Source organism: Nomascus leucogenys, chromosome 14, assembly GCF_006542625.1.
Source record: "Nomascus leucogenys isolate Asia chromosome 14, Asia_NLE_v1, whole genome shotgun sequence".
NCBI lineage: Eukaryota > Metazoa > Chordata > Mammalia > Primates > Hylobatidae > Nomascus > Nomascus leucogenys.
Genome location: NC_044394.1, coordinates 84,792,843 through 84,811,110, shown reverse-complemented (window position 1 = coordinate 84,811,110; position 18,268 = coordinate 84,792,843). Strand labels below are relative to the sequence as shown.

Here is an 18,268-nt window from a genome sequence, read left to right as displayed (position 1 = left end):
CAGACAGCCGCGTTGCCTGGGCTCTTGTGAAACAGAGAGACCAAACGCTGAGAGCTGTTGCCCCGCGCATTGGATGGGTGTAAGGCACCCCAGCGTAAACCACAAGGCCTAAGACCAGGCTGGGGTGCCCCGGAGGTCAGCCTAACCTGGGGACATTCTCAGAGGGAGGCAGGCTGTTACAAACTCAGGTCCATTCCACATCCTCCCCCCTCCTCACAGGACAGGTTGCAGCATTTCCCTGACGAGGGGAACTGAGGTTCAGGGACACTAACAGAAGAGCTGAGGTTCGCCCTTAGCTCTCTGCTGACTCAGAAACCCCCCCTGCTGTCCCTCCGCCATCGGGTCAGTTTAAAGGCCACGTGTGGGGCTGGCCAGGGGCAGTAGCTTCAGACACAGGTCCCATCCTGAGGTGGGGTGTTCTCCCACCCACACCCTGGCAGGGAAGGCTGACCCAGGGCAGATTTCAGCGTCCAGCAGGAACCTGTCCAGAAGAGGCCTCTCCCGCTGGGTACCTGTTATTCCAAGTCCGGAGCATGATGGCATCTTCCAGCTGGCTGCACAGGGTTGATCTTCACACCGCCCTGGCTCTGAGCCATCTCTTGGTGCAGTGTGGAGATCCCAGGGAAGGCCTGTGACCTTTCCTTATGCTTCTGCTTCCTCTTATTTATTTATCTATCTTTTTTGAGCCAGAGTCTTGCTCTGTCACCCAGACTGGAGAGCAGTGACACGATCTCAGCTCACTGCAACTTCTGCCTTTCGGGTTCCAGCAATTCTCTTGCCTCAGTTTCCTGAGTAGCTGGGACTACAGGCGTGTCCCATCACGCCTGGCTAACTTTTTTGTATTTTTAGTAGAGACGGGGTTTCACTGTGTTAGCCAGGATGGTCTCGATCTCCTGACCTCGTGATCCGCCCACCTTGGCCTCCTGGAAGTGCTGCGATTACAGGTGTGAGCCACCGTGCCTGGCCGCTTCCTCTCCTTTAAAGTGGGGTGATGACTGTGCCTCCGTTAGAGGGCTGTTGTGGGATTATAAGAGCCCATTTGTGAAAGTGCATGGCGGGGGTGGCAGTTATGATCACCGATGAAAATTCCAGGACGGGAGAAGAACATGCGTGTTACAGTTTCTGACGTCTCCTATAATGCAATTGAGCCTGCATGTTGAACCAAAATGAGTTCACATTTTGGCTTATTCAACACTGGTAGCAGACACAAGAAGGGGCTGAAACCCAAGACTTCCCCAGAAACTCTCTGCCCTTCTGTCCACCTCCCCCATCCCCCTCTCTTCTGAAGCCCCTTGCCATGACTGGATGACTGACAAGGCTGCAACCCTATGGCCGGGGACAGGGCTCCTGAGGCTCAGCAGCTGCTCATACCCATGTCCTCCTCTTAACTCACACCTACTGGCTCTGTCCTCACACTTCCCCAGCCCCTGGGGCAGCTTTATCCTCTGCACCCGGGACTCCCCACCCAGAGTTTTGAGCACCCAGAGCCTGGCAGCAGCTCCCGTGGCGGGTCCTATGGGCCAGCAGGTGCTGGGCCTTTGCTTCCAGGCCACCTGCATCAAGACGGGACTAACCTGGCCCTGACAGGTATAAGGATGATAGGTATAAGGAAGGGGGACCCAGGTCCACCAGTAATGGGTCAGATGCTACCTCATGCCCACTAAGATGACCACGATCAAAAACACAGAAACTACCAAGTGTGGGTGCAGCTGCGGCGACACAGGAGCCCTAGAGCATCACTGTGGGGATGGACAGTGCGGTGGCCACGTCCCTAACCGTGGAAAACAGTTTGGTGGCTCCTCACTATGTTACACAGAACACGTGACCCAGCAGTCCCACTCCCAGGGATACACCCAGAGAATTGAAGACAAGTGTTCAAACAAAAACTGGCTCATGAATGTTCACAGCAGGACAAGTCACAATAGCCAAAAGGCGGAAAACAGCCCCAAAGTCCATCAGCAGATGAGTGGGTAAACATAATGGAACACAGCTATACAATGGAATATATTCTAGCCGTAAAACAAACGAAGTTCTGACATACGCTGCACTGTGGATAAATCTTCAGGACATCAGCCAAGTGACATGAGCTGGACACTGAATGGCACAGGCGGTATGATTGCACTCATTTCGAGTGTCCAGAAGAGGCAACTTCATAGAGACAGAAAGTCCGCTGGTGGTTTCCAGGAGATGGGGAGAAACAGGGAGTGATTACTAATGGGAATAGGATTTCTCTTTTTTTTTTTTTTTTTTGTGAGACAGAGTCTTGCTCTGTCACCCAGGCTGGAGTGCAGTGATGTGATCTCGGCTCACTGCAACTTCCGACTCCGAGGCTCCAACAATTCTCCTACATAGCTGGGATTACAGGCGTGCACCACCACGCCCAGCTAATTTTTGTATTTTTAGTAGAGATGGGGTTTCACCATGTTGGTCAGCTGGTCTCTGACCTCAGGTGATCCACCCACCTCGGCCTCCCAAAGTGCTGGGATTACAGGCATGAGCCACTGTGCCCAGCCGGTACGGGGTTTCTTTTTGGGGTGATTAAAATGTTCTAAAATGGATTGTGGTAATGGTTGCACAATTTTCTGAATGTACTCTGTCATGTGATTAGATTTTTTTTTTTTTTGAGATGGAGTTTTACTCTTGTTGCCCAGACTGGAGTGCAATGGCTCGATCTCGGCTCACTGCAACCTCCCCCTCCCGGGTTCAAGTGATTCTCCTGCCTCAGACTCCTGAGTAACTGGGATTACAGACAAGCGCCACCACACTCAGCTAATTTTTTTTTTTTTTAATTTAGTAGAGACAGGGTTTCACCATGTTAGGCTGATCTTGAACTCCTGACCTCAGGTGATCCACCTGCCTCGGCCTCTCAAAGTGCTGGGATTACAGGCATGAGCCACGGCACCCGCCCCGATATTTTGAAGTAGTTAGTTTTGACTGAGCACGGTGGCTCACGCCTGTAATCCCAGCACTTTGGGAGGTCCTGGCAAAAGGATTGCTTGAGCCCAGGGGTCCGAGACCAGCCTGGGCAGCATAGCAAGATCCTGCTTCTATCTAAAAGAATCAGCGGGTAAGACCAACGACGATCAGGCTGGGCACAGGGCACAGGGCACCAGGCGGCGGGGGTGAGGCCTGAGGCCTGGTGAGTGGAGTGGCCAGCTTGGGGTGGAGTGGGCTGGCTCCACTCTAGAAACCTTCCTGGCAGGTAGGGTGTTTTAGAACCCTCCTTTTGCATATTAGACAGATACTCACTTTGTCTGCACCAGAGCGGATGGGGTAGGACAGCCAAGTACCAGCCGCTGCGTGGCCTGCAGTTGTGTCTCGGGTTCCTCGTCTGTAAAACAGGGATGAGAACAGCACTTGCCTCACAGGGTCCTCGTGAGCATCAAAGGTGCAGGATGTTTGGGGGCTCCGCTCGGTGTCTCCGGCGATGACCATGGGATAAATGACAGTTATGCTGCCCAGGCACCGTGGGGGTGCAGGCGATCCCCCAGGGACCAAGGCTGACTGCGAGGGCAGACATGGGGGCCTGGCAACAAGAGCACCACAGTGCCTATGCCAGGCTGCATGGTTGTGTGTGGTGTCCCTCACAGGGTGTGCCCTTCTCTGCTTCCCTAGCCCTGCCCCATCCCCACTGTCCTGTTCAGAGAGGACCACACAGGGTTCCCCAGGCTCCCATTCAGGTGGCACCAGGGCTTCTGACTGAGCCTAGACTCTGTGTGCCCCGCGGCAGGAAAGCTGGGGAAATGAAGGCCCAGAGGGGGCTCTGTGCTTTAGGAGAGGCACCCCGAGACAGGATGGGGTGAGGGTTCCGTTCACTGCCTCCCCCTGGGGAGGGAGCTGGGGATGCACAGGTGGTTCTGAGTCAACTCACCAGGGTCACGGCCGTGCTGGGGGGCCGGAGCCCACGCCCTGGGAAAAAGGGGTCAAGACAGAACATTTCAGGAAGCAAGGGCCCAGGCTGGCGGGCAGGCGCAGACGGAGAGGGAGGAGGGTGTGATGGAGGGCAGTTGGCGGTACAGGGGTCTCCTCGAGACCCCGCGTGGGGCCCTGGAGCTTGGTGATAGGAGCCTCCAGCACATAGCATGTCAGACAGCCCGGGACCCGGCTTCCTTGTCCAGACTGGAGGCGGCTCCCTGCCGCACATCCCGGGCCCCTCCCCCCAGGGCCTTGAGCGCCAGGGCCGCTCTGGGCTCCAGCTGCTGCCGGCCGTCTGGGGCCCAGCTGTTGTGTGCTGGCCTCAGCCGCCCCGCCCCGCCTGGCCACCTGGGCTGCCCTGCGCCCCAGCTGCTGGCCTCTGAGGCCCAAGTGAGCAGGGAAGTGAGGCGGGCCACCCGCTTCCCCATGTGGCTGGCTGTTGGGGGAGGCCGCCCGCTTCCCCCTTGGCTGGCTCTTGGGGGAGGCCCTGCTCTCCAGCCGGCTCAGAGTGGGGGAGGTGCCCTGAGGCCAGGCGGTGCCGTCACAGAGCTTGGCCCCCTTTTGGTTTCCCCCAACCTCCTTTTCTGGTCACCCCATCCATCAGAAGGACCCTTCTTGGCCTCATATCCTGGGACCTTGATGAGCCAAGTCCCTTGTCAGGCGCTGCTGTGGCTCTCGCCCAGGTCCTTGGAGGGGCGAGGGGGGCCCCTGGGCGGGGCGGCTGCTCCTGGGCTTGGTGTTGGCGCTGCCCTCTCCCTGGCCCCAGTGCCTGGGAGTGAGTGGCCTCTGGGTTCCCTGGTGGAAAGGATCGGCCTTGCCCTAGGACGTCCTTCACCCAGGTGAGAGCTCCTAGAGCCCAGCAGGGAGGCCGAGGCTGTCATTTTTGGACCCAGGTATTTGGCGGGATCTGCCCCTATTGGCACCCCTGCAGCTGAACTCCACCCCTTCCCACCTCCTCCCTATGGCTTCACCTGGCTGGTGCCAACATGCAGCCTACTGGGCTAACCATGGATTGGCAGGGCCACCAGGGAAAGGCCACCTTCCAAAGCTGGGGGAGGAAGGGCATGGGGATGGGGGAGTCCCAGCTCATCAGTGGAGATGCAGCCTCTTGGGACATCACGCAGAGAGTGTGTGGCTCCTTCCTGGACAGGTGAGGGAGGCTGGAGGTCAGGCTCCCGGGTGCCAAGGGGAGGGGCAGAGAGGCTGGTCCTTTGCCCTCCCAGCTGCCAGGCTCCACCGCCATCACGAGCTGCAGGCCGCAGCCCCCACCCGTCCAGCCGCTGGTCCCCACGCTCCTGCTCCTGCCGCAACAGCAGCGGCAGCAGGCCAGGGAGGCCATGTGACCTTCGCTCGCCCTCCCTCCCTCCCTGTGATCCCCACGTGGCCTCTGGGGAGGCAGAAACAAACCCTCAGATCTTGCCACTGGGAACCTTTCAGCGCCAGCGACATCAAAGAGGGGCGGCGGCGGCGGGGGCGGCCGGCGGATGCTTCTCTTAAAGGGCCACGCCACTTTTAATTCAAAGCAGATCCTGGGAGCAGCTGTCTAGCTGCTGTCTGGGAGGGAAGGTGGCAGCCAAGCCCTCTCCAGACCCGGCTGCAGTTACTCCTTAGAACTAGTTCAACTGGGCTGGGTGCGGTGGCTCATGTCTGTAATCCCAGCACTTTGGGAGGCCAAGGCAGGGAGAACACCTGAGGTCGGAAGTTCGAGACCAGCCTGGCCAACATGGTGAAATCCTGTCTTTGCTAAAAACACAAAAATCATTACAGAAGGAAAACTCATGAGATGAAAAAAAAAAAAATCAGCCAGGCATGGTGGTGGTGCGTGCCTGTAATCCCAGCTACTTGGGATGCTGAGGCCCGAGAATTCCTTTAACCCAGGAGATGGAGGTTAGAGTGAGCTGAGATCACACCACTGCACTCCAGCCTGGGTAACAGAGTGAGACTCTGTCTCAAAAAAACAACAACAACAACAACAACAACAAAAAACTAGTTAAACCGGAGAGGGGTGGGGACCGAGAACAAGAACCAGCACTATGCCGCCCTCAGAACAGAGGCTGAGCAAGGTCCCAAGTGGCCAGACGGCAGCAATGTAGAAACCAGATTCGTTTAATGAAATAGTGTGAGCCCTCTCACAGATTTATGTATGAGCTGCGATTCTTTTATTATTATTATTTTTAGAGACAAGGTCTCACTCTGTGTTGCCAGGCTGGACTGCAGTGGTGCGATCACGGCTGACTGTAACCCTGAACTCCGGGCTCAAGTGATCCTCCTGCCTCAGCCTCCTGAGTACCTTGGACTCAGGCCTGCACCACCACACTCGGTTACTTTTTAATTTTTTTGTAGAGATGGGGTCTCACTCTGTTGCCCAGGCTGGTCTTGAACTCTTGGGCTCATGTGATCCTCCCCCTTAGCCACCCCAGATGCTGGGATTACAGCCGCGTGCCACCCTGCCTGGCCCTGAGGTGGGATTGTGAACCTGCCCAGGTGTCTATCCTGCCTGGAGGCCACTGACTGAGGCCAGAAGGGAGGCAGCTCCGTGAGCCACAGGAAGCTTCCCTGACCACCTCCCATTCATTTGCCTGAGCCCTGTCCCAGGCACGGGGACATGGGGCTGGGATGGTAGGCGTGCCTTTGCAGGGCTTGTCTTCTGGAGGAGGCAGATGATGAAAAGTAGCTGTTCAAGGGGCTCCCTGACAGGTTGACAGGTTGACAGGGTGACAGGGGAAGGGAAGACGGGAAAGCCAGGCAGAAGACAGCCCCTGTGCTGGGCGTTCAGTGGGCCTGGCAGGGGCCCCGGGCAGCCCTGGGATTGACTTTGTGCAGCCTGCAGGGAGGAACCCGAACTCATCTTCTGGCCTGGCTCAGGCTTCCTGCAGCCCAGCGGGGACTCCCTGCCTGCAATGACCTCTTGGCCTTCCTGTGCCAAGTCAGGATCCACTCACCTGTTTGGCGGGTGCTACAGGTGAGGATCCGAGGCCTGGGCAGGCGAGGCTGTATGTTGGAGGCCAGCACAGACCAGGTCAAAGTTCAGTTCAGTGCAGGTAGGGGGCTGGACCTCGTGCCTGGACCATTCCACGCCTGGACACTGTGACCTCCCATGCAACGTCCAGCAGTGAGCACTCTGTGCTTTTGACTTAGTGCATGGTGGAGAAGAGTGGAGTCACAGGTGGCCGCAGAGTGGGGTCATGCATAAATCTTTGAAAACGTGGGTGGGCTGCAGTGATAACAGCAAAAGAGACTGTGACATCCTGTGGTCACCTGTTGTATAAGGAGGAAGGCAGGTTAAGAATCTACATCTGGCTGGGCGCGGTGGCTCACGCCTGTAATTCCAGCACTTGGGGAGGCTGAGGTCGGTGGATCACCTGAACCCGGGAGGTGGAGGTTGTGGTGAGCCACGATCACGCCACTGCACTCCAGCCTGGGCAACAGAGTGAGACTCAGTCAAAATATATATACACACACATATATATATATATTTGATTCCAAAGTATAAAGATATGGCCTGACCTGTTTCTTCTCCCACTCATCCCCATAGACAACCATTTTCTTTTTTTTTTTCTCTTTTTAGAGATGGAGTCTCGCTCTGTTGCCCAGCCTGGAGTGCAGTGTTGTGACCATAGCTCACTGCAGCCTCGAACTCCGGCCTCAGCCTCCTGAGTAGCTTGGACTACAGGCACACGCCAGCACGCCTGGCTAAATTTTTTTTTTTTTTTGAGACGGAGTCTCGCTCAGTTGCCCAGGCTGGTGTGCAGTGGCTCGATCTCCGCTCACTGCAGGCTCCGCCTCCTGGGTTCACACCATTCTCCTGCCTCAGCCTCCTGAGTAGCTGGGACTACAGGCGCCCGCCCCCACACCCAGCTAATTTTTTTGTATTTTTTTTAGTAGAGACGGGGTTTCACCGTGTTAGCCAGGATGGTCGCAATCTCCTGACCTCGTGATCCGCCCGCCTCAGCCTGCCAAAGTGCTGGGATTACAGGCCTGAGCCACCGCGCCCGGCTAATTTTTTTTTTTTTTTTTTTGAGACGGAGTCTCGCTCTGTTGCCCAGGCTGGAGTGCAGTGGTGCTATCTCGGCTCACTGCAACCTCTGCCTCCTGGGTTCAAGCAATTCTCCTGCATTAGCCTCCTCAGTAACTGGGATTACAGGTATGCACCACCACGCCTGGCCAATTTTTGTATTTTTAGTAGACGGGGTTTCACCATGTTGGTCAGGATGGTCTCGAACTCCTGACCTTGTGATCCACCTGCCTTGGCCTCCCAAAGTGCTGGGATTACAGGTGTGAACCACTGTGCCCGGCCAAGAAAACCATTTTCATTAACTTCTAGGGTAGCCTGCTTGTTTTTCTGTTTGCAAAGATGAGCAAGTTCCTGTGTCAGGTGCCAGGTGGGCACATATGTAGATTCTTTTTTTTGTCTGAGATGGAGTCTTGCTCTGTCACCCAGGCTGGAGTGTGAGTGCAGTGGTGCCATCTCAGCTCATTGCAACCTCCACCTCACGGGTTCAAGCGATTCTCCTGCCTCAGCCTCCAGAGTAGCTGAGACGACTGGCACGCACCACCACGCCCGGCTAATTTTTGTATTTTTAGTAGAGGTGGTTTTTCATCATATTGGCCAGGCTGGTCTTGAACTCCTGACCTCAGGTAATCCACCCATTTTGGCCTTCCAAAGTGCTGGGATTACAGGCGTGAGTCACCGCACCCCGCCTGAATCAAATAAACCTTTTGAACAATGAAAATATAGCACTATAAAAAAGGATGGGCCGGGCGCAGTGGCTCACGCCTGTAATACCAGCACTTTGGAAGGCCAAGGAGGGCGGATCACCAGGTCAGGAGATTGAGACCATCCTGGCTAACACAGTGAAACCCCATCTCTACTAAAAATACAAAAAATTAGCCAGGCATGGTGGTGGGCGCCTGTAATCCCAGTTACTCCAGAGGCTGAGGCAGGAGAATGGCATGAACCTGGGAGGCGGAGCTTGCAGTGAGCCGAGATCATGCCACTGCACTCAAGCCTGGGCGACAGAGCGAGGCTCCATCTCAAAAAAAAAAAAAAAAAAAAGGATGAAGAAAAAACCCCCAAATTTAGTAAAAACCAAAATAAATAAACCTAACCAAACCATGCATCAAATTGTTAAACGAACCTAACCTGACTATAATGGTTAATTGTATGTGTCAACTTGACCAGGCTAAGGGATACCCAGAGAGTTGGTAAAACCTCGTGGCTGGGTGTGTCTGCAAGGATGTTTCTGGAAGAAATTAGCATTTGGATCAGTGGCCCAAGTAAAGAAGATCCACCCTCACCACAGCCGGCAGGAATCATCCAATCCGTTGAGGGCCCAAATAGAACAAAAAGGTGGAAGAAGGACAGATTCTCTGTTCTGGAGCTGGGACATCCATCCTCCTGCCCTTGGACATTGGAGAAGGGCAACCTGGTTCTCAGGCTTTTGGACTCCAGGACTTACACCAGCCGCCCATCCTATACTTCTTGGGCTTCAGGGTGGGAGTTACACCTCTCGCTCCCCTGGTTCTCAGACCTGCAGACTTGGATTGAATTAAATTATATTGTAATTATATTATAAACCAATGTATTGAGTTATACACTGGTTTTGGGTATTGACTTATACACTGGTTTAAGTATTCAGTTATATACTGGTTTATAATACACTGGTTTTCCTGTCTCAAGCTTGCAGACAACCGACCATGGGACTTCTTTCTCAGCCTCCATAATCATTTGAGCCAATTCCCATAATACATTTCCTCTTTTTTTTTTGAGGTGGAGTCTCGCTGTGTCACCCAGGCTGGAGTACAGTGGTGTGATCTCAGCTCACTGCAACCTCCACCTCCCGAGTTCAAGTGATTCTCCTGCCTCAGCCTCCCTAGTAGCTGGGACTATAGGTGTGCGGCACCACACCTGGCTATTTTTTGTGTTTTCAGTAGAGATGAGGTTTCCCTGTGTTGGCCAGGCTGGTCTCTTGTATATATCTGTGCATATCCTATTGGTTCTATTTCTCTGGAGAACCCTATAATACACTAATCTAACCTAACACAGAAAAACAAATTAATTCAAATAACTTTTGAACACAATTCTTTATATTTCTCTAATGGGACATACTCTAAAGGACAAAAATAGCCACAAAGAGATCTTGAAATTTTCACAGTAGATCTGTTGTTAATAGCAAGATTGCTGCAGTACCTCTGAAACTGTTTGGAGGGCATTTTAGAACAAAGCAAATGAATAAATATACTGATTTACTGGCAATTAGGGTTCTCACTGTGGACAAAGGAAGAATTAGGTTGAACCATATAGGTTTTGTCATTTTTTTTGTAGATCAACAATGATCGGCTGGGTGCAGTGACTCATGCCTATCTATAATCCCAGTACTCTGAGAGGCCGAGGTGGGAGGATCACCTGAGGTCTGGAGTTCAAGACCAGCCTGGCCAACATAGCGAAATCCCATTGCTACTAAAAATACAAAGATTAGCTGCGCATGGTGGCAGGCACCTGTAATCCAAGCTATTCAGGAGGCTGAGGAAAGAGAATCGCTTGAACCTGGGAAATGGGGGTTGCATTGAGCCAAGATCATGCCACCGTATTCCAGCCTGGGCAATAGAGCGAGACTCTGTCTCAAAAAAAAAAAAAAAAAAAAAAAAGGCTGGGTGCAGTAGCTCACGCCTGTAATCCCAGCACTTTGGGAAGGACGAGGCAGGCGGATCACGAGGTCAGGAGATTGAGACCATCCTGGCTAACATAGTGAAACCCCGTCTCTACTAAAAATACAAAAAATTAGCCGGGCGTGGTGGCGGGCGCCTGTAGTCCCAGCTACTCGGGAGACCAAGGCAGGAGAATGGTGTGAACCCGGGAGGTGGAGCTTGCAGTGAGCCGAGATCGCACCACTGCACTCCAGCCTGGGTGACAGAGTGAGACTCCGCCTCAAAAAAAAAAAAAAAAGAAGAAGAAGAAGAAAAAAGGTTAACTAGGGCAATTTAATAGAATTCAACCAAATACAAATATGGAATGAGGGAAGAAGGAGGAGAAGGCTGAGGTGTGGCTTAGAAATATTCAGATGAATTAATTTTGTCCCCTGAGAGGGCCCAGAAAGCAGTGACACCCCAGTAGCCATGAACACACTCAGCACCCAGAACTTGGTCTCTAAATCCCATTTCCTTGTAAAAGGGATTGGGGTTTCTCTGAAAAATGGCTGACTTCAGGGCTCGGGCAGGGAGGAAGTGCACAAAGAATAATGGAAATGCCAAAAGGATGCAGGAAAGATGTCCACACTTCGACAATTAACTGTGGATTAACTCACAGTATGATATCAATGTTAGATTTCCCAATTTTGTATGAAATTATGGTAGCTATATAAGAGACTGGCCTTATTCTTTTTTTTTTGAGACTGAGTCTCACTCTGTTGCCAAGGCTGGAGTGCAAGGGCATGATCTTAGCTCATGGTAACCTCCACCTTCAAGGATCAAGCAATTCTCCCACCTCAGCCTCCCAAGCAGCTGGAATTACAAGCACCTGCCGTCATGCCTGGCTACTTTTTGTATTTTTTGTAGAGATAGGGTTTCACCATGTTGGCCAGGCTGGTTTTGAACTCCTGACCTCAGGTGATCCACCCACCTTGGTCTCCCAAAATGCTGGGATTACAGGCGTGAGCCACTGCGCCTGGCTGAGACTGGCTTTATTCTTAGGAAATACAAAAACTGAAGTATTTAGTGGCAAAGGTGCACAATGTCTTTACTGCAGCCTCGACCTCCTGGGCTCAAGTGATCCTCCTGCCTCAGTTTCTCAAATCACTGGGACTACAGGTACATGCCACCATGCCTAGCTAACTTTTGTATTTTTCGTAGAGCTGGGGTCTCACTATGTTGCCTAGGGTGGTCTCAAACTCCTAGGCTCAAATGATCCTCCTACTTTGGCCTCCCAAAGTGCTGGGATTATAGGGGTAAGCCACTGTGCCTGGCCAGAAAAAGTTTTTACGTATATATGGAGAGAGAGAGAGAGAATATGATAAAGCAAATGGGGTGACATGTAAACACTGATTTATCTGGCTAAAAGATATACAGGAGGCCAGGTGTGGTGGCTCACACCTGTAATCCCAGCAGTTTGGGAGGCCGAGGCAGGTGGATCATGAGGTCAGGAGATTGAGACCATCCTGGCTAACATGGTGAAACCCCGTCTCTACTAAAAATACAAAAAATTAGCCGGGCTTGGTGGCGGGCGCCTGTAGTCCCAGCTACTGGGGAGGCTGAGGCGGGAGAATGGTGTGAACCCGCAAGGCAGAGCTTGCAGTGAGCCGAGATTGCGCCACTGCACTCCAGTCTGGGCGACAGACTGAGACTGCATCTCAAAAAACAAAAACAAAATTAGTTGGGCATGGTGGCGGGCGCCTGTAGTCCCAGCTACTTGGGAGGCTGAGGCAGGAGAATGGTGTGAACCCGGGAGGCAGAGCTTGCAGTGAGCCGAGATTGCGCCACTGCACTTCAGCCTGGGCAACAGAGCGAGACTCCGTCTCGAAAAACAAAACAAAACAAAACAAAACAAAAATTAGCTGGGTGTGGTGGTGTGCACCTGTAGTCCCAGCTACTCAGGAGGCTGAGGCAGGAGAATTGCTTGAACCTGGGAGGCAGAGGTTGCAGTGAGCTGAGATTGCACCACTGCACTCCAGCCTGGCAACAGAGGGAGACTCCATCTCCAAAAAAAAAAAAAAAAAAAAAAAGATATACAGGAATTCTTCGTACTGCTTTTGCAAACTTTTCTCTTTCTTCCTTCCTCCTGCCTCTTCTTCTTTCTTCTCCTTCTCCTTTTTTGAGATGGTATCGTACTACGTTGCTCAGGCTGGAGTGCAGTAGTTATTCATAGGCATGAACAGTGGTTCACTAAGGCTGGAACTTAAGCAATCCTCCTGCCTCGGCCACCAGAGTAGCTAAGACTACAGGTGTGAGCCACCTTGCTCAGCTAAGTTTGAAATAATATCAGGATAAAAGGTCATCCCTGCTATCAAAAAAAGCATATGAGCCAGCTTAAAGGAGGTCTCACTGGCCAAATTTGGACCAATTTGAGCATCAAAAAGAATGCTGACTGAATTTAAAAAATACATGAATTCATATTAATAACATATATATATGTATTTTGAGATGGAGTTTCACTCTTGTCGCCCAGGCTGGAGTGCAATGGTGCGATCTCGGCTCATTGCAACCTCCACCTCCCAGGTTCAAGTGATTCTCCTACCTCAGCCTCTCGAATAGTTGGGAATACAGGCACGCGCCACCATGCCTGGCTAATTTTTGTACTTTTTTTTCAAGTAGAGACAGGATTTCACCATGTCGGCCAAGATGGTCTCAATCTCTTGACCTTGTGATCCGCCCAACTCAGCCTCCAAAAGTGCTGGGATTACAGGCGTGAGCCACCGCACCTGGCCATATTTAATTTTTTTTTTTTTTTTTTTTTTTTTTTTTGAGACAGAGTCTTGCTCCGTCTCCCAGGCTGGAGTACAGTGGCGTGATCTCAGCTCACTGCAAGCTCTGCCTCCCGGGTTCACGCCATTCTCCTGCCTCAGCCTCCCGAATATTTAATAACTTTTTAAAGAAGGAGAAGCTTGACCGAAAGTGACTATAAATGTAGAAGAAACAATAAATGTGGGAACCCATGATTTTGCAGCTTTACGGTGTAACAATGAATCTACTCATTAACTGATGCTAAAACTGTTGGGCAAATGGTTATTGGAAAAACTTGATATTTGTGGTCTCAGAGAATGACCTCACACATGCCTTAATTACTGTACAAGGAGCAAGGGAACTTGACCATGGAGAAATTTAGCAGACCCGAAGTTGACCAAGTGGTCAAACTTCACGTCCTCACTCATGGCCACGCTGATGTCCTGCACCTCCTGCTGACTTGTCACCTCCTTTCATCATTGCCCCAAACGTTTAACCAAGGATCCAGACTGTGGGACAGTCTAAGGAAAACAGGAAGACTCTTCAAAAACGCCACTAAAGAATTAAACCCCACCAGGTGATGTGTGGCTCAGTAAGGCTCTGAGGTTGCACAGAGCATGGGACTGGCTGTCTGGATGGGAGGGCTGTGGCTAACCTGGGGCTTTCCCCAGGTTTCTCCAATGTACATAGGTGTCCGTGTTTGTCAGCATACAGGTGTGTGTGTGTGACATGGATATGTCATCGACAGGAAGGCACAACAGCACCCATGCAGAGGAGGTGTCCTTAGACTCAGCAATGACGGCCGGGTGCGGTGGCTCACGTGTGCAATCCCAGCCCTTTGGGAGGACTGACTGATAACTGCACCAGTTCCCCCTTCCACAGGCTTCTGTGCATCTGAGCCCTGGCCAGGAGTCCGCAGAGACAGGCAGGCACATGGAGAGAGGAGAGCCAGGCCGGGCTGAGCCGTGGAGGTGGGGGGGCGGGGTGGAACACGTGCAAGTGCTGTCCGTGAGTGGCCCAGGTGCTGAGAGCTAAGCACATTCGACGGCTGCGAGTCAGGAGGGCAGCTCCTTCTGGAAGCCTGGAGCTGGCGGCACGTGGCCCTGGTGGCAGTGAGGCCAGGTGCTTTCCCTGCTGCGGTGGCTGGCGACGGGAGTGTTTTCCGAGCCTTCCACCAAGCCCCTCCTCAGCATGGGTTGGTGCGGGAAGTCCTTGAGTGCCTGTGGGTCGGCAGGAGTTCCGGTGAGACTCGTTCGGTCACCCCAGGGTTCTGAAACCGGTCTCCTGCCTTTCCTACCCTCAGGCTTAGGGACTGTCGCAGCAGCCCCAGGGCTGCCGGATTCTGCACTCCCATTTTAGGATGAAAGAAATCAGGTCTAGACTGAGGGCCACGGGCCCCAACACCCAGGGAGGATCCGTAGAGGGGCGGGGGGACTGCCCCAAACCATAAGGTCAGGAGGTGGACGCTGACCACAGGGACAGGTGGGCAGGGAAGAGGCTCAGCTGCTGGAGTGGAGGAAGCCAGGAGGGTCGGGGGAGAGCAGGGCACCGAAGTGGGGACGTGTCAGGGACGAAGCGAGGATGGGCGAGCGCGGACGGCTGGGACTCCGGGGCTCAGTGCCGCTCACTGGGGGTGACCCAGCGCCCAGCCCCGGCCCAGCCTGGCCCCGGCGAGCCCATCCAAGCCGCGATTCCCGGAGGCAGAGGTCGGCCACGCTATCCGGGTCTGGCGCGGGCTTTAGCGGCCCCAGGGCGGGGCCGGGGCGCCGTGGGCGGGGAAAGGGCGGGTCATGGCGGGACCCGGAAGTGCGCTGCGGGCCCGCCCCCTGGCCGCGTGGCTGCGCGTCCTGGATGTTGCCGATAAAGTTGTTTGACGCCGGCCCGTCGGCGGGTCACGTGAGCGGAAAATGGCGGCCCCGGCAGGCGGCGGAGGCTCCGCCGTGTCGGTGCTGGCCCCGAACGGACGGCGCCACACGGTGAAGGTGACGCCGAGCACTGTGCTGCTTCAGGTGCGGCCGCCGGCCCGGGGCGGACGGGTGGGTGGGCGGGGGGGCGCCGCGCCGAGGCTCCGCCTAGTGCGGTCGGCGTCCGGGTGTTCGGGGGCGGGGCCTCGGTGGCCAATGAGCGGCCTCCTGCGCGGCGGCCCCGCCCCCTGCTCGCGGGCCCCTGCGCTTCCGCGGGAGTCCGGGGGGTCCCGGGGGTCCCGGGGGTCCCGATTGGGGGCGGGGCGGGGCGGGGCGGGTGGCGAGCCTTCCCAGGGGTGCGGTAGAACGGCGCCGCGTGTCACCCTCATCGAGTACTCGGCGCCCGGCAGAGCTCAGCTCGCGAGGGCTCGGGGAAGAGGGAAGGGTGGAGCCCTAGACCCGCGTTCCCATCCCGGGGCGTCCCCCGGAGCGGGACCCCGGGTTGCGCGGTGGCAGATGTCCCGGCTGTGGGGCCTGGAAGCGATTTTTGCCAAGTCACGCACTGCACTTTTACTCGGGCACCTTGTGACCTCGAATCAATTAAACGTAAAAGTATTGGCTAGGCGCAGTGGCTCACGCCTGTAAATCCCAGCACTGTGGGAGGCCGAGGCGGGTGGATCACGAGGTCAAGAGATCGAGACCGTCCTGGCTAACACGGTGAAACCCTGTCTCTACTAAAAAAATACAAAAAAATTAGCTGGGCGTGGTGGCGGGCGCCTGTAGTCCCAAGCTACTCGGGAGGCTGAGGCAGGAGAATGGCGTGAACCCGGGAGGCAGAGCTTGCAGTGAGCCGAGATCGCGCCACTGCACTCCAGCCTGGGAGACAGAGCGAGACTCCGTCTCAAAAAAGAAAAAAGTATTTATTGAGCCTCTGCTGCGTGGGGGACCGTGAGGACCCGAAGGTGCACACGACTCGGAGTTTGCGGGAGCAGCCCACGGCGTGAGGTTGCCAGGCCTGGGCAGGTGGAGGGCGCAGCCAGGAGGCTGTTGGTGCCAGGCGTGCAGAGTGCGGAAGTGGGGCGCTCCCGCAGAGGCTGCGCAGGACCCCTTGGTGCCAAGGCCACGGCTTTGGCTCATGGAGAAGAGGGGTGGAGGTGGTGCAGGCAGTGGGAGCAGGTGCACAGAACGTGCCAGAGCCAGGGGATAGCCTGTGCTGGGCAGGTTTAAGGCAGGTTGCAGAACTACAGGGTTTGAAGGAGAGCCCAGGGTGTGTGCCAGGAAGATGCCCATGTTGCTGTACTGCAGGGGAACTCTGAGTGGAGCTTTCCTACAAAACTGGGGATGGTGAGGAAGGGAGGGAGAGTGGACAGGATTTGCAGGTGAGAGCCTGCAGCTGTTGGGGGACCGTCCATAGTGTGGTCTTGTGCTTGGCTTTGCCTGGGCAGAGCCACCTGGCTCACCAGGAAGCTGAGTGTCCTTGGCTAGCCTGGCCCGCTGCGCCCGCCAGCCCTGCGCACTCAGCAGTTCACCGTCCTTTCATCTCACCCCCAGGTTCTGGAGGACACGTGCCGGCAGCAGGACTTCAACCCCTGTGAATATGATCTGAAGTGAGTTTGCTCCAGCTCAGCAGCAGAGTCTGAGTATATCTGTGCCCCTGCCCCCTGAACATACTGGCTCTCACTTGGAAAAGCCCCCAGGTGGCTTTAAACAGTCATATATTCCCTCCCAGCTCTGGAGACCCAAGGTCTTGGCAGGGCCACACTCTCTCCGAATGCCCTAAGGGAGAATCCCTCGTGCCTCTTCCAGCTTCTAATGGCTCCAGGCGTTCCTTGGCTTGTGGCCGCATTACTCTCTGCCTCTGATTTCTTGTGGCCTTTTCCTGTTTTCTCTGTGTCTCAAGAAGACCCTTGTCATTGGATTTAGGGTCCACTTGGATAATCTAGAACGATTTATTACATCTGCAAAGACCAGGATACCCAGTAAGATGTTCAAAGGTCCTGGGGGTGAGGACATTGACCTATCTTTTTTGGGGGGGCCACCATTCAACCCCCTGTAGGTTTTATTGCATTGGGTTGCATAAGTTCCCAGTGGGGTTCTGAGGGGAAAGAGCTGGCCATGGAGAAATAGGATGCCCTGAAAACTGCGGGTGGATCCCTGCAGTCTCACAGCCCCTGGAATTACACGCATGCTTCTGTGTGGGGATATTGTTCCCAAGAGAGGGCTTCTGCCAGACTCTCAAGGAGTCTGAGACAGCAGAAGGGTCAGAGCCCTCATACGGGTAGGATGTGTGTGTCTATCCCACACGTGAAGCTTTTCACTTTAAAGACCTGTTTTCTGGTGTGTGGTTGTTGTTTTTTTTTTGAGACAGGGTTTCATTCTTGTCACCCAGGCTGGAGTGCAGTGGCACGATCTGGGCTTACTGCAATCTCCGCCTCCCAGGTTCAAGTGATTCTCCTGCCTCAGCCTCCTAAGTAGCTGGGATTAGAGGTGCTCGCCAACACACCCAGCTAATTTTTGTATTTTTAGTAGAGACGGCGTTTCACCATGTTGGCCAGGATGCTCTAGAACTCCTGACTTTGTGATCTGCCTGCCTCGGCCTCCCAAAGTGCTGGGATTACAAACAGGAGTCACTACGCCTGCCCTTGAAGACCTGTTTTTACAGTACTGTTGTCCTAACGCTGGGGGCAGAGGGCAGGAGCCTGCCCTCCTGGCATTGCCCACCCTGCCTTATGGTGCTCTCCTGAGAGGAGTTTCTTAGGGGTGATACCTGCCAAGTCATTCCAGTCAGTGAGAATCCTGGGACCTGTGCTCTGAGTGCCAGGTGGTCTTGGGCTTTCTGCCCCAGACCTTCACACCATCCTTCTCCAGTCTCTCTTGTCACTGAAGAATGAGGTTCATATGTTTGGAAAGGAGGGCTTTATTTCTCCTAACCGGTTGCAGCTTGCAGGGTGGCCATTCTAACAGGCTGGGAAGTGTAGCCTCCAGCCAGAAGCCGGAAACAGGCACTTCAATAG

The 18,268-nt window shown here is 54.3% G+C and overlaps 1 protein-coding gene and 1 long non-coding RNA gene across 2 annotated transcripts in view; one reads left to right on the top strand and one right to left on the bottom strand.

Moving 5' to 3' along the window:
• Positions 1–1,874: 1,874 nt before the first annotated feature.
• Positions 1,875–3,364, bottom strand: LOC115838352. Its single transcript, XR_004033366.1, has 2 exons — positions 3,250–3,364; positions 1,875–2,170 (listed from the first exon to the last, which is right to left on the bottom strand). It is a non-coding gene; the product is annotated as an uncharacterized LOC115838352 (long non-coding RNA).
• Positions 3,365–15,156: 11,792 nt separating this feature from the next.
• Positions 15,157–18,268, top strand: part of LOC100596365 (ASPSCR1 tether for SLC2A4, UBX domain containing) — a 39,954-nt gene continuing 36,842 nt past the window's right edge. The window contains exons 1-2 of the mRNA XM_030827626.1: positions 15,157–15,359; positions 16,806–16,861. Of these exons, the coding sequence (XP_030683486.1) occupies positions 15,258–15,359; positions 16,806–16,861 (158 nt within the window). The 5' untranslated portion in view covers positions 15,157–15,257. The remainder of the gene's footprint in view (positions 15,360–16,805; positions 16,862–18,268) is intronic.